General features: G+C 41.6%; 1 protein-coding gene across 3 annotated transcripts in view; it reads right to left on the bottom strand.

Moving 5' to 3' along the window:
* LOC145292012 (DNA (cytosine-5)-methyltransferase 3B-like) overlaps positions 1 to 16,115 on the bottom strand; it is a 667,010-nt gene that overhangs the window by 606,190 nt on the left and 44,705 nt on the right. For all 3 annotated transcript variants that reach the window (XM_080138008.1, XM_080138009.1, XM_080138010.1), the window contains exon 2: positions 10,887 to 11,033. In XM_080138008.1, coding sequence (XP_079994134.1) covers positions 10,887 to 11,033 — 147 coding nt within the window. The remainder of the gene's footprint in view (positions 1 to 10,886; positions 11,034 to 16,115) is intronic.

The raw sequence follows: 16,115 nt of genomic DNA, 5'->3' as shown, positions 1-16,115 counted from the left end.
TAAATATATTACATTGAATAAAAACACAAAAAATATATCCAGTTAGGTAGAAAAGTAACTTATCTTGCCTTTGATAACATTTATTTATATATTTGTTTTAGACTATTTTTTCGAATCTATGTGTACAGTAATACAAACCCACGATATGAATACTCACGTTGTTATATATATATATATATATATATATATATATATATATATATATATATATATGTATATATATATATATATATATGCATATATATATATATATATAAATGAGATTACAGCAGTTAAAAACATTTTTAAAACACACACACACACCTTTTTCAAAGTGATCAGAAATCGTATAAAAGTAAAAAAGGTAAATTTTTACTTACTTTCCAACTTAATCACCTTTAACGTGACTTTTACAGTTTTTTTTAAATGGAATTCATTTACCGATACAAAAGAAATGATTAGTAAATAAATCCATGAATAAATATTATAAATGGTTTATTTTAATACTTGCCAGGATGCGGAGGAAAATGAATGAAGGGGGAGGGGAATAAAATAAAAACATTTTGGAAACAGAGTAAGTTTGAAAGAATTGCTTTGCACAGAAAGAAATTAATGAAAAAAGAATAAAATTAAATTTCTTTTCTTTCTTGATTTTTTTTAGTTTTTTATGAAAAGGGAAGTCAAAATTAAAACTATAAAAAACAATTTTTATTAAGAGCGAACCTCAGTCGTCAGGTCTGTAAAAAAAAGACATGGAATAATCAAGAAATGTTTTCTAATACAAATTTTTTTTACTTATGTGTTCATTTGTCTCTTTGAAGTTCGTTTGTTTAATATATCGGTTTGCAATATAATTTTGTCATTCTGTCAGACTCAAATTTTAAATCTATATATCTATAAAAGTGAAAGTATGTGTGTGTGTGTCTGTGTACATTTCCCTACGAAATAACTCTGTCAATTTTTAGTCTACAGACTTGAAATTTGATATACAGGGTACTGAGATTTGGAAAAATCTATGTGATCCGTTTTTAGCCAGAAATTTAGCGATTAAGGGGTCAAAGTTCAACGATTTGAGCTTTGAGAACTCTACCAAACTTCTCCGACAATTTTGGGTCTCCACACTTGAAATTTTAGATATAGCTTCCGTGGACATGGATCTAACTTAATAACTTGATTTGAGGCCAAAACAATAAATTTTCAGGGGTCATAATAGGGGTCAAAGTTTAAAAAATTATCCCCTTTTTTTTGCTCAGCATACACCTCCAAACACCCGGGCAACGCCGGGCACCCATGCTAGTATATATATATATATAAATAAGTATTTTTAAATTTTATCTTTCTAGCTTTAAAAAAAAGTTTAAAAATGTTATCAGCCGGCATAATTTATTTTTAAATATTGAAAATTTCAGGAAAATTAATTTGTCAACAGCTTAAAAAAATCGTCTCTTCAAAAGAGTCGATGTTGTATCGCATTTTCATTAGTTTTGTATGCTGTAAAAAAATTTTTTTTAATATTAGCAATTTATTTGAAGCTTCTTCTTTTGAATGGTAAAAAACTTAGGATGATAATATTGAATTAAATTATAGTTACATCGTGTTAAATACAGGGGGGAGCACGTTAAAACTTACTTTGCTAAATGAAGATATCCACGAGTCACTACCGGTGTTTACCGGTGTCAACTAATGGACTACCCGTGATGACGTCAGCAGATTAAATTATTTTTGCCCACCGGCCATCTTGTCTTTTAAGACGGTCTTGCCCAAACCCCCCTCGGGGGTCCGGGTGTCAAGATCAAAGTGTAGTATCTGGTCCGACAGATGCTGCAAGCAAAGACTAGCTATGACTGGCTTAGACCATATGTGGGGGTAACCCCACATATCTGAGCTTGGTCAATGTAGGGATCACCCTACAGACCACAGTTACCATCAAACTCCCATTTCCCACCTCTCGCGAGCTGGTACCCCCTATTTCTCCCCCCTCCCCCCATCTCCACATTGAAAAACGGCCTTGTGCCTAATTTACTCAGTGGGGAAGCAAATAAATCCAACAGTCCCAAAACCCCCTCGGAGGTCCGGGCGACAAGATCAAAGTGTAGTATCTGTTCTTCAGATGCTGCACTTAAGATAATTTGTACCAGTCAATGGAGGGGAAACCCTCTATACTGGGACAATTATTTTTGGTAACCAGAGTGCCCCCTTTTTGCCTACTTTTAGGGGAGCTGGTTTTTACCTCACATTAAAAACGGCCCTGTGCCTAATTTGCTCAGTGGGGGAGCAAATAAACACCATCAAAGTGTAGTATCTGTTCCGGCAGATACTGCAAGCAAAGACCATATCTGGGGGCAACTCCACATATAAGACCTTGGTCAATGTAGGGGCAACCCTTCATACCAATTGTCACTATTCAGCTCCCCTACTCCCCGGGGAGTTGGTCCCCATTTCCCCTTCACTCCTCACTTTAAAAATCGGCCTTGTGCCTAATTTGCTCGGTGGGGGAGCAAATAAATACCATCTGTTCCGACAGATGCTGCAAGCAAAGACTAGCTATGACTGGCAAAGACCATATGTGGGGGTAACCCCACATATCTGAGCTTGGTCAATGTAGGGATCACCCTACAGACCACAGTTACCATCAAACTCCTATTTCCCACAAAAAGTGTAGTATCTGTTCCAGCATATGCTGCAAGCAAAGACTAGCTATGACTAGCAAAGACCATATGTGGGGGTAACCCCACATATCTCAACTTGGTCAAGGTAGGGATCACCCTACGACCACAGTTACTATCCAGCTCCCATTTCCCACCTCTCGGGAGCTTGTCCCTCTTTCCCTCCCCCCTCCCGCTATCTCCACATTAAAAAACGGCCTTGTGCCTAATTTGCTCAGTGGGGAAGCAAATAAATACACCAGGCTTCAAGATCAAAGTGTAGTATCTGTTCCGGCAGATACTGGAAAGCTATGACTAGCACAGACCAGCTTTGACTAGCAAAGACCATATGTGTGGCCAACCCCACATATCTGCACTTGGTCACTGAAGGGGCAACACTTCATACCAACAGTTTCTAATCTAGCTCCCATTTCCCACCTCTCGGGAGTTGGTACCCTCTTTCTCTCCCCCCCTCCCTCTATCTCCACATTAAAAAACGGCCTTGTGCCTAATTTGCTTAGTGGGGAAGCAAATAAATACCAGGCCCAAACCCCGCTTCAGCAGCCCGGGCGACAAGATCAAAGTGTAGTATCTGTTCCGGCAGATGCTGCAAGCAAAGACTAGCTATGGCTTGCAAAGACCATATGTGGGGGTAGCCCCACATATCTCAACTTGGTCAATGTAGGGATCACCCTACAGACCACAGCTCCCATTTCCCACCTCTCGGGAGCTGGTCCCCTCTTTCCCTCCCCCTCCCCCTATCTCCACATTAAAAAACGGCCTTGTGCCTAATTTGCTCAGTGGGGAAGCAAATAAATAACAGCCCAAAACCCCCTTGGGGGCCCGGGTGTCAAGATCAAAGTGTAAAAACCTCTGCTTGACTGCCAACAGATAGGGGGAAAAGACGTTAATGTCCCCTCTAATTTCCTGGACGCCCCACGGCTAACAACTTTCGTCAGGCTTCCTGAGGCCTGCAAGACCAACGTGTGGACAATGCTGGAGGCCGCTGAAGGGGCTGGTCTGGGAATTGAACTGATTAGGAAAAATGACCCTTCCCTTGAGGAAGTCGCAAAACAATGCAAGGGAAGGGTCCCAGTGTTGGTCCATCCGTCACTTTATAGGGCCCTTAAATTGACTTACCCTTTGGATGTCGGCGGCATTGTGAGAGAAGGTCAGGACATGAAAAACCTGACCACCTTGAGCATTGCACACAACGTTTGTGTCCTTTCCCCGGCTGACTTCGGAGCTGAGTGTAACACACCTTAAGATAGGTACCATGGCTTTGAATTTGGCTAGTCTGAATGCGAGGGGCTTGAGATCATCGGGCCAGGCGGCTCGCCTCTGGCACGACCTCTTGTCCCTGGGAGTGGATGTGGCTGCGATTCAGGAGACACATTTCGTTTCTTCTGTGGACTGTCAGGTGCTGGCCCGAGACTTTGAGATTTTCTCAGCATATGGCAGCTCGCGGGGGAAGGGAGTCTCCTTGCTAGTTAAACGTACCCTTTCCGCGACGGTCGACGTTGTCCATAGAGATGCGGAGGGCAGGCTGGTCGTGGCAGATGTTGCCATAAAAGATTCTGTGTTTCGGGTGATTGCGGTTCATGCGCTCAGCACCGCTCGTGAGAGGGTCTCATTCTTCAGTCAGCTTGACGCGTTTGTAGATTGTCGGAAGCGGGTAGTGCTAATGGGGGATTGGAATGCCATCTTAGACCCCGACATAGATAAGGTAGGAGGCGTAGCTAGAGGGTCGGAGAGGTGCGAGTCCAGCCTGGCTGATCTGATGGTTAGATGCAGACTGGTCGACAGGTTTCGGGTCGAGCATCCACGGCGGGAAATGTGGACGTGGACCAATAGTGTTTCCTCCTATCCAAATACCTATTTGGACAGGATGTTAGTTAGGAGAGGCGAAGTTGACTTCCTATCCTGTCCCACGTTCACTTGGCTAGGCCAGACGGACCATAAATTAGTTATGGCCCGGCTGAAGCTAGGAAATAGGCCTAAGTAAGCGGGGTACTGGAAGTTAAACACCTCCCTTCTGGAGATACAAGACTTCCAAGATCAGTTAAGAGAATTGATTAAAAAGGCACTAGTGGGGTCGGTTACCGGGAGTAAGTGGTGGTTAGGTCTCAAAGCCAAGATCAGAAGCTTCTCCGTCAAGTATGCCCAGCGCCTCGCACTAGATAAGGCCAAGACGAAGAAGCAGCTAGAGCAGAAACTAGCCCAGGCTACGGAGGAGCGTGATAGTCAGGAACTAGCTAAGCAGGACCTTCTACGCGAGACTAGCGAGCATTATGAAGGCCAAGTAGTTAGAGCTAGGCTTAGAAAGATAGGCAACGAAGCAGTCAATTCTGATGCAGACGTGCGCCGTGAGCTTTCTAGGCGTGGCTCGGACAAATACATTGCGAAAATCAGACATCCGGATGGACGCACCCTGGAATCGACTCGGGAGATCTGCAAGGGGTTTCGAGAACATTTCGAGGAGCGTTTTACGCAGCAGCCCGATCTTCCGGTCCTTGAGTTTAGCGACTATTTGGCTGACTCTCCCCGCTTCGAGGCGGCTGGTTGCGAGGGCCGGGTGACGGAGCGGGAGGTCTTTACTGCGCTGAAGCAGGTCAGCTGTGACAGATCGCCAGGACTTGATGGTCTGCCATACGAACTGTACTTGAGGCTGTCGGCCATGTTTCTGCTTCTTCTGACGGATATGTTCAAGCATTGGTTTGCTCAGGGATCCATCCCAGGGCAGGTAAGTGATCACATTGCTGAAGAAAGGTGACGGGCATGGAGGGGAAGAGTTAGACGACTACAGGACCATAACTCTGCTAAACACAGTGTTGAAGATTTTGGCCAAGGTCCTGTCGAATCGGCTGCAGGTTGTTATCGACGAGTTGGTTGAACTGGAACAGAACTACGCTGTGAAGGGGAGATCGATTCAGAACAACTTGCACCTGATCCGCACGATCCTAGAGGGGGGAATAGATGACGACACGGAAGCCGCCCTGATCAACTTAGATCAATCCAAAGCTTTTGATAGGGTCGACCATCGTTTCCTGGCATCTGTCTTAGAGGCCGCCGGTTTTAAACCGGACTTTTGCAAGTGGATCTCCATAATGTATCGACAGCCCATGGCTGTCGTGCAAGTCAACGGAAAGCGCTCGAACCCCTTTGTTATCTCTCGGTCGGTTCGTCAGGGTTGTCCGCTGTCGCCCCTGCTTTATGTCCTGGCTTTGGAGCCTCTGCTCCACAAGCTTAGACATGGGGAGGCAAATTCGGCCCTGCGCGGAATGGCTCTGCCTGGCGGCTCAGCTGCCAAGGTATCCGCGTTCGCCGATGCTGTCACGGTCTTGGTGTTGGGCTTCAGAGACATTGAGGTTGTGTCGGAGGCACTCGCACGGTACGAAAGAATCACGGGGGCCAAGATAAAGCGCAGCAAGTTGGTAGGACTGCGGTTGGGCGCCTGGAGTGGCAACGCAAACCTCCCGGCGCCCTTCAGCTGGACAGATGGCCCGGTCGGATCCTCGGCGTGTGGTTCGGACCGGGTCTCCAGCTTGACAAGAATTGGTTGGAGGTATGGTCAAAGGTGGAGGCTGCAGTCAATTCGCGGCTTTCTAGGAAACTTTCCTTAAAGGGTAGAGCTGAGGCATGCGCCACTTACGTCTTTCCTCTCATCCTTTACCGACTGGCCGTACTTCCCCTGCCTGCACAACACCTAAAAGCTCTTGTCGAACTCTTGTCCTTGCTCCTTTGGGACAGAGGAAGACACTGGGTGAGCAGACAGGTCTGTATTCAACGTCCGTATGAGGGAGGCTTGGGAATGCCGGACTTGAAGTGTCATCGAGATGCTGAGAGGCTGGCCTTCCTGAGCCACTATATGCAAGATGACCAACTGTGGCACCCCGTGGTTACTGCCGCCTTCCCCGACTTCATTCTCGACACTTCCATCGAGAGCCGCCGCAGGCCGCGGGGACAATCTGCCTACATGAAAGAGTGCCGAGCCGCGTTAAAACGACTACCAAGGTCCAGTGATCTTGTGACTGCTACCCGTAGGGAACTCCACAGGGATCTAGTGAAGGGGGCCGCCGACGACCCGCTATGTGCGCGTTTGGGGTGGCAGCAGAGTGAGATCCGCTCCGCGTGGAGCCGGGCGCCAGGTTCGAGTCATCTGAACAATTCGGAGTTCTCTCTGATCTGGCGATTGGCCCGAAATGCACTTCCACTCAACAACATACAATGCAGTTCCAGGTTTTTGGAGTCTCCTGATTGTCCCCGTTGTGGGACAACGGCCGTAGAAACGACTGATCACGCTTTCTTCGATTGCCGCGAACTCCGCCAGTACTGGTCGTATGTCAGCGAGGTGACGGCTCGCATCGATCCTGAGCATCTTCGCCCAATTACTGTATCCAATGTTGTGGACAACGTGAGGCCGCCGTGGGACCGGGAAAGACAAATGGTCTACGTTACGATCCTGGCCGTGGCGAGAATGGTGATTTGGACATCGCGTCTGCAAGGTTGCCAGGGGGTTTTGTCTTTTTCTGATCAAGATCTGATCGCTTTCTTTAAACACCAACTACGGGTGAAGATCAGATATGATAGAAGAAGGCTGCATCGCGCAGCATTTGACAGAAGATGGATAAATGTGGCAATTCTGTGTGTACGAAGAGGAGCCAAATTTGAATACGTGTTCCCCGCCTAGGTGTGGAACATGCAGTTCTGCAAGTAAAATTAAACAAGTAGCCTCTCAGCTAGCTGAGTGTGTGTTCCATCCCTCCCCGATTAGGAAGCCTCCAAGATCCCCATCCCCTCTTACCTGCAATTTTTATTTTCACCCCTTCCTCTAAATTTTACCCATCTTGGAAAGAAAGGAACACAAACTAACCCCCATCCCTTACCCACAAAATTTTCTTTTCTCCATTCACCCCCATCTAGAGGGCATCCCCACCTAGAGACTGACCCACAGAAGCGACGTTCCTTTTAGAAACCTAGTGGAACGGGCAGTCTATCAACTAGACGAGCTTAGGAGGGTCATACTAATCACCTTTTGTTTTTTCTTCCCCCGCCCTCGACACAAATGTATTATTGTACCATTTTATTGATATCTTTCTTGTTTTTATACGTCAACAAAAAATATTTTAAAAACTGGGAGTTAAGTATGACGTCCCCCAATATGAAAGGGTGAATGCGGTATTATGGTGAAAGAAGATACTAGCTGGGAGAAACTTTTGATTTTGTTTAGTTCTGGAGTGACAAGGATACCCAACGACCCCCCAAAGTGTAGTATCTGTTCCGACAGATACTGCAAGCTATGACTAGCAAAGACCAGCTATGACTAGCAAAGACCATACGTGGGGTTAACCCCACATATCTGACCTTGGTCACTGAAGGGGCAACCCTTCACACCAACAGTTTCTAATCCAGCTCCCATTTCCCACCTCTCGGGAGCTGGTACCCCCTTTCCCTCCCCTCTCCCTCTATCTCCACATTAAAAAACAGCCTTGTGCCTAATTTGCTCAGTGGGGAAGCAAATAAATATCACAGCCCAAAACCCCCTCGGGGGCCCGGGCGTCAAGATCAAAGTGTAGTATCTGTTCCGGCAGATGCTGCAAGCAATGACTAGCTATGACTAGCAAAGACCATATGTGGGGGTAGCCCCACATATCTGACCTTGGTCACTGAAGGGGCAACCCTTCATACCAACAGTTTCTAATCCAACTCCCATTTCCCACCTCTCGGGAGCTCGTCCCCCCTTTCTCTCCCCCCTCCCTCTATCTCCACATTAAAAAACGGCCTTGTGCCTAATTTGCTCAGTGGGGAAGCAAAAAAATACAACAGCCCAAAACCCCCTCGGGGGCCCGGGCGACAAGATCAAAGTGTGTTATCTGTTCCGACAGATGCTGCAAGCTATGACTAGCAAAGACCATATGTGGGGGTAGCCCCACATATCTGACCTTGGTCACTGAAGGGGCAACCCTTCATACCAACAGTTACTAATCCAGCTCCCATTTCCCACCTCTCAGGAGCTGGTACCCCCTTTCCCTCCCCTCTCCCCCTATCTCCACATTAAAAAACGGCCTTGTGCCTAATTTGCTCAGTGGGGAAGCAAATAAACCCAACAGGCCCAAATCCCTCCGGGGACCGGGTGTCAAGATCAAAGTGTAGTATCTGTTCCGGCAGATGCTGCACTTAAGATAATTTGTACCAGTCAATGGAGGGGAAACCCTCTATACTGGGACAATTATTATTTTTGGTAACCAGAGTGCCCCCTTTTTGCCTACTTTTAGGGGAGCTGGTTTTTACCTCACATTAAAAACGGCCTTGTGCCTAATTTGCTCAGTGGGGGAGCAAATAAATACCATCTGTTCCGACAGATGCTGCAAGCTATGACTAGCAAAGACCATATGTGGGGTAACCCCACATATCTGACCTTGGTCACTGAAGGGGCAACCCTTCATACCAACAGTTACTAATCCAGCTCCCATTTCCCACCTCTCGGGAGCTGGTTCCCCCTTTCCCTCCCCCCTCCCCCTATCTCCACATTAAAAAACGGCCTTGTGCCTAATTTGCTCAGTGAGAAGCAAATAAATACAACAGGCCCAAACCCCGCTTCGGCGGCCCGGGCGTCAAGATCAAAGTGTTGTATCTGTTCCGACAGATGCTGCAAGCTATGACTAGCAAAGACCATATGTGGGGATAGCCCCACATATCTGACCTTGGTCACTGAGGGGGCAACCCTTCATACAGTTACTAATCCAGCTCCAGCTGGTCCCACCTTTCCCTCCCCCCTCCCCCTATCTCCACATTAAAAAACGGCCTTGTGCCTAATTTGCTCAGTGGGGAAGCAAATAAATCCAACAGGCCCAGAGCCAGTTTGGTCAATGTCGACTTCGTCATATCAGACTGTAGCTTTCATTTCGCTCCTCCTAATAAACAGGGAGCGGCTTTTTAAAAACAAACAAACCCATTTATTCAAAACTGTCCCACACAAAATAACTGCTGAATACCTATCGCGTCACGTCAATCAAAAACGCGCACCTGTTTTTTTTAAAACACTTTACTATTTTCCAACTGCGCGTCGTCAACGCTTCGGGGTTTTTTCACATACCCCGAAAACACCCGGGCAACGCCGAGTACCCCTCGCTAGTCTCCATTAAAGTATAAATTGACTTTATTAAAAGGGAACACTGAAACATAAAGAGAATCGTTTGGAAGGCTGACTTTTGTCAAAAACAGGATATAGTATCCTGGAGTTCCATTTTGTCTGACTGTTTCTGGCTAAGGACAAGGCATCTTATCATCACAAAATCTAATCGGAAACTGCATACATTTTGCACCAACTCTTGTCCATGCAGTTATATAAGTCTAAGCATCATCACACATGTACCAAGTCCAACTAGATAATGCAAATGATTAAATTCACCTTCCCCATCCCCGTGTCTACAAAGCCATTTGATGGAAATAATGTCAGACAAATTTTTAGCTACGTATGACCAAAACTGTATAGAATGTACCTTTTTTTTCTAATGCAAATATTAAAATAGAAGTTTATTCAAATAGTCTTTATTTAAACTTTTATAACAAAATTATAACCTTTATAATAATAAAAATATGCTCATGAACTGTTTTTTCTTCTTTTTAATTCATGTACTGTTTTATTTTTCTTTTATAATAAAAATATATTATGCACAGTTTTTTTTTTTATATTTATTAACTGTTTTTTCCTTCAATAATATGCTTATGCACTGTTTTTTTGGGGTTTTTTATCAAACGAAAATAGAACTTTTATAATGAAATATATATTATGAACTGTTTTCCAAACAAACTTTATTTTTATTATTACCAGAAAAGACGTATTTCCCCTGTTATTATTTTAATAAGAACGAATTACTATTTCGCTATCCTTCTTACTAAAATAAAATTGTTAATTCTTTTATTTGAATAAAATTCACTGAAAATGAAATAAATAACAAAAAAAAAAAAAACCCTCCAATTTCTTCTTGATAAAATATCCATTGAAAAATATTTGCAAAAATTAAATTAGTATAAATTTTTATAATTTATCACCCTTAAACTCTCATCATCATAATTGTTATATTCCTGACCAAAAATATAAATTAAGTCCACTAATTCATTCTGAAAGTTATTTTGGAACTAATAGTTTAAAAATTGTAAAGAGAGTTTTTTTTAATCACTTACAAACAAATGAATTATAACGAAAACAAAAATTGTGACAGATTAGTACTTTCAAATTAAATAAAGAATTTTTCTTACATTTGAAATCTTGTGATCACCAAACCAAAAGACCCAAGATGATTCTTTGCCGTTAGTTTTTCCAACTAATTTCCCATCAATTGTCAGAGCAGGCCATGGACGGTAACCAGATAATTTGGCCCAAATAATTCGACCAAATTCTAAGCACTGTAAATAAATTAATTTAATATATACTTTAACAATTTTAATAAGATGAACTATTATAAACAAAAATATTGTTTGTCATATTAGCATAATGTACAGAAATAAGTTTAGTTTTGTATTGAATAAAAATTTCTACCATGAAAAAAATTTATCAAATATTAATGGTCAAAATGTTAACAAACGGTAAGTTTTAAAGTAGCATAAATATCATTGAATATTATTAATCACATTTTTTGGTGAATTTTAGACAAAAACTAATGAATTAATTTTTATGGACTTATTGACATATTTTGATGTCTTCAAATAACTATATACCACAAAATATAATTAAAATAATTAACTTGAGAGAATTAATATTTTGTTAACATTTCATATATTTTTATCTTAAAGCATCTTATCTACGTCAAGTGATTACTACAGTAATCACTTGACATAGATAAGATGGAAATTGAATTGCTTTGGGATACTAATCCTGACAACAGATGTCCTTTGTTTTCATTTTCTTTTTTCTGCAAATTAGAAATGAAATCTCATTGTCAGGACAAAACTACTTGCCCAATGCCCATTGACAACAAAATAGGACTGTGTTGTTGTTGTTGTTGTGGCTGATGTTTATTTTTATTTGCCAGAGTGAGAGTGTATGAATGAAACAAGAATAAACCCCACTGAAACTGAGGTGTTTGCATGTGTGCTCACAAGTGCATGAACAAGGATTATGAAATCAGAAAATTTATTGTATTCACTTACAAATATGTTTGAGGAAGCTGAAATCGATTACAGGTAAATTAGGAATTAGTTTGCAGTTAATTTTTAAAAATAGCTTTTGTGTTTTAGCATTAAAATAACAGAAAAGGTGCTGATATGACAGAAAACAAATAAAACAAACCAATAAAGCATTAAGCTAATAAGTTTTGTGAAACAAAAATTTTAAATAATCTTCTATATATATAAAAGCCAAACGTCTGTGTGTATGTATGTATGTTTGTTTGTAACGCTAAAACTTTTGAAAGACGGAACCAAACTTGACAAATTTGGTATCATATCGAAGCCCCATCACCCGGATGACAAATATCGAAATTTCACGTCAAACGGACCACTAGAAGTTGGTCAACTGATCAGTTATCTTCGAGGGGGGCCCCCAAAAAACCTGTCATTATCTATATATATAAAAGACAAATGTTTGTTTGTAACGCTAAAACTTGAGATGAAAGATTCCTCTCCCCTAAGAATAAAACATATGTTCAATATCTGTTTTTGTTTTTTCATTGTTTATACGGTCCCGAGCAACGCCGGGTAGCCCTGCTAGTCTAATAGAAAAGTCAAAATTACCCAAAGAAAAAGTAATTCTAGTGCCAGGCAACACCAGGTTGCAAACGTGATGAATCAGGTGTGGTTGACACTTGTTAAAAACTCTAAATAATCCCATATTTCTTCATATCAGAAAAGTGGATCTTTCAATAGAGTAGAAATGATAATTGGTGACAAAAGTCTGACTAGCATTGCTGGAAACATCTTCTATAAATATAAAAGCGAAAATGTGTGTATGTATGTATGTATGTTCGCTTTTTGTGTATGTCTGTAAAAGGCTGTTTTCCGAAAAGCGGTTGGTCGGCTCACAACTTCTTAAAACTTTTTATATCACATATAAATCATAATATCTACGAGTTAACAGCAGAGGTCGCCTGTCTATTTAATTTGCTCAAATTTGAAAAGATAAATATTCAACAGTTTTGACGATTTTTTTAAAAGAAGTTTTAACATTGTTTTTTTTTATATTTAAACAGGGTTCTTACTTCGCTTATTCTTTTGTTTTGATTTCCCACCCCCCGCCCAACACACACACCTCTAAACACCTGGGTAACGCCGGGTACCCCTCCCCTCCGCTAGTCTTCTATATATATAAAAGCGAAAATGTGTGTATGTATGTATGTATGTGTGTTTGCGTGCCCGCTAAAAACTTTCAACAGACAGAACAAAAAATGTACAAACTTGGTATTATATTGAAGCTCCATCCTTCGCCCGAAAAATATCGAAAAATTGACTAAAAACGTTAATTTTTTCACCCTGAAGTCAACAATTTTCTACAGGGAGAAACAAAAACCGTCAAACAATTTTCTACAAGGTCAACAAAAAAACGTCCTCTCATGTCAGATGACGTCATGACCTGATTTAGTTTAAATAGTTGAAAAACTGACTAAATTTCATGTACGTCGTGTTAGCTCAGTTGGTTAGAGTGCTGGGTCATTATCTAAACATTTTGGGTTTGAATCGTGGTGTGAGATGTCTTCTTTTTTTTTCCCCGATTTTTTAAATTTAAATATTGAAACGGGGTTATTTAGCCATTTTTCACGTAATGTTCGTTTTTCTGTTTTTTTTTTTTACTTTGCTTATTCTTAGGTTTTCATTAACACCCCCACCCTCAACCGACCACACACACCCAAAAACATCCGGGTACCTACCGATTTTTTTTATTTTAATATCGAAACAGGCTTATTTAAGTCATTTTTCACGGTTTTTGATTTTTAGTTTTAATGTTCGTTTTTCTGGGGTTTTTTGTTTTTGTTTTTTCGATTTTTACAGTTAACATCGTTCGTTTGCCTTAAGTTAGTTCTTTTTGTGTTTTTTTTCCCCTGTTTTGATTACCCCATCCCCACTCCACCCACCGCCCGGGTAACCCCCGCTTAAGTTTTAACGTTTGTTTTTATGTTTTCTTTTTTTACTTTGCTTATTCTTAGGTTTTCATTAAACCTCCCGCCCAACTGTTGAGACACTTGTAGTCTGTCTAAACTGTACGAACGAACTGACTAAATCAAGATGACCGACTCCTATTTATATCACCACAAGCAAGGGAGGTAACCATGTAACTGAAGCAAGGGAGGTAACCAATGTCTACATTAACATTGCTGCTGTCCTCAAGTGAATAATTTATTTCTGATTTAACAAGTCCCTTAGAAGCTCAGACGAAGCTCCTGCCTTGGTCAAACAATCAGACACCTGATCACAACCCCTGATCCATTCTATCTGTATCTCTCCTCTACTCTTCATTTCCTTCAGCCTTGCTACATCTATTCTCAATCGTCGATCGCTTACCAGATTGTTGGAATTCAATGTCTCCACAAGTGATGCATTATCTGTCTTGCAGAGAACGTCTGGCAATTTAGATAACTGAAATACCTCTTGTATCATAACCGCAGTCAAAACACCAGCATCAGCTCCCTCATTCAGAGCAAGAGTCTCTGAGGCCAATGGGCTTTTTGTCACTCTGTCCAATTTCTTTGACGCCCAACACATGGGGGCCATTTTGTCAGTACTTCCTCCAATAAAGACAACAAAACCACCCTGTGAAGATCCATCTTCCAGACTGGCATAAGAGGCATCAGTATAACACAAAATGTGTAAATCTGAGGGCTTTCCCAATTTTGGAAATGTTATAGAACCCTTCTTGGATTTCAATTTTGATAAGGCTTTATTCGCCTCAAATAAGGCTTTTACTTTGGGATGCTTTCCAGTGTTGCTCATTTTACACACATCAAAAGCTATATCAGGGCGTGTTTGAGTTGAAACCCACATCATCTGACCTGCAAGTCTCTTCAACTCATGCTTTTCTTCTTCATTCAGTTCATCATTTTTCCTCAGTATCCTCCCTTTGCTTATTTCTATTGGAGATATGGAAGATACATATAGATCTTGTTCTACAGTGATCCCATTTTCCTGTTGATTAACATTCAGTCCAACATATTTGAATGTTCCACTTTCATGAGATCCCACCTTAAATTTTTCTTTCAATGTTGCAATCACATCCCTTTCAAACTCTGTGTTTCCATAGAAAACAAAATCATCCACGTGCATAGCAAGAATTCCAGTCAAATTTCCTTTAATATCATGCCACAAAAACAATGCATTATCATAAGCACTTGCTACTCCTTTTAATTCAATCAAAGCCTGAGTAACTCTCTTGTACCATGCCCGTGGAGCATCATTCAATCCATAGATGCATCTTTTTAATTTCCACACTTGAGATTTAGGACAAACATCAGATGGTGGCCTCAGGTACACATCTCTCTCTAAAATACCACCTTGCAAAAAGGCTGAGGTAAAATCTATGGTCTGCAGCATCCAATTCTTTATTGATGCGGTTAGCATGACCATTCGCATAGCTTCACGGCTACATGTTGGGGAGTCCGTTTTCAGATTACTATTTTCTTCATAGCCTCGTGCTACAAGGCGAGCTTTCATTGTTTTCTGATTATCCTTGAATTTTTCAGTAATCACCCATCTTGTGGATATTGTTTTTTGACCTGTGTATGGCACACATTCAAATACTTCATAGGTGTTCATGTTTTTTATTTCTTTATGCTTGGCATCCATTACAGCTTTCGACTGCTCTTGTTCAGCGGTGAGCAGGACTACATTTTCCTGTTCAGTATATTGGGGCACTTCTCTCCAATGATCAATATGATTCCAGTTGATACAAACTTGATCCTCGTTTTCATCCTCAGGTTCTATATTGATCCAATGACTATATTTGCCAGTTGATTTAGGCTGTACTGACATAACCTTTCCTTTCTTCCACTCCCCACTTCCATTTATTTTATAAGTTATGGTCTTATTTCGGCCAGGTTTTTCAGTCTTATCTCTTAAACTGGTAGAACTATCAACAACTTCTTCTCTGTCTATATCTTCACTTTCTACCACTTGATTCTGCAACTCCTCCTCCTCAACTGAAAGGTATTCATTCTTCCCTTCTGTAGTGTTTCCCAGCATTTCAGCTTTTTTTGTTCTTTTTTCGTTGTTTTTATTCACTTTCATCAATTGGCACGGATGCATCCTATAAAATGCTCCGCCATGTCTGATTAAGACAAACTGGCCTTCTCTGCCTAACACTTTTGCTGGACCACGCCATCCTTTAAAACCCTGCCTCCGATAATAGATTTGGTCTCCGGTAGCATAATCTTCATCAGCATAAGTTCTGACATTAGACCTGAGAGCTCTCCTAATTCTCTCACTGGACTCAGCTTCCAAAAAGTTTCTCCTTGCACTATGGAGAGCATTTAAATTTTTTCTCACCATGTCACTTGTAGTAGA

Source organism: Euprymna scolopes, chromosome 13 (genome assembly GCF_053919585.1).
Source record: "Euprymna scolopes isolate OS-2025 chromosome 13, ASM5391958v1, whole genome shotgun sequence".
NCBI lineage: Eukaryota > Metazoa > Mollusca > Cephalopoda > Sepiida > Sepiolidae > Euprymna > Euprymna scolopes.
This window is presented reverse-complemented; position numbering and strand designations above follow the sequence as displayed.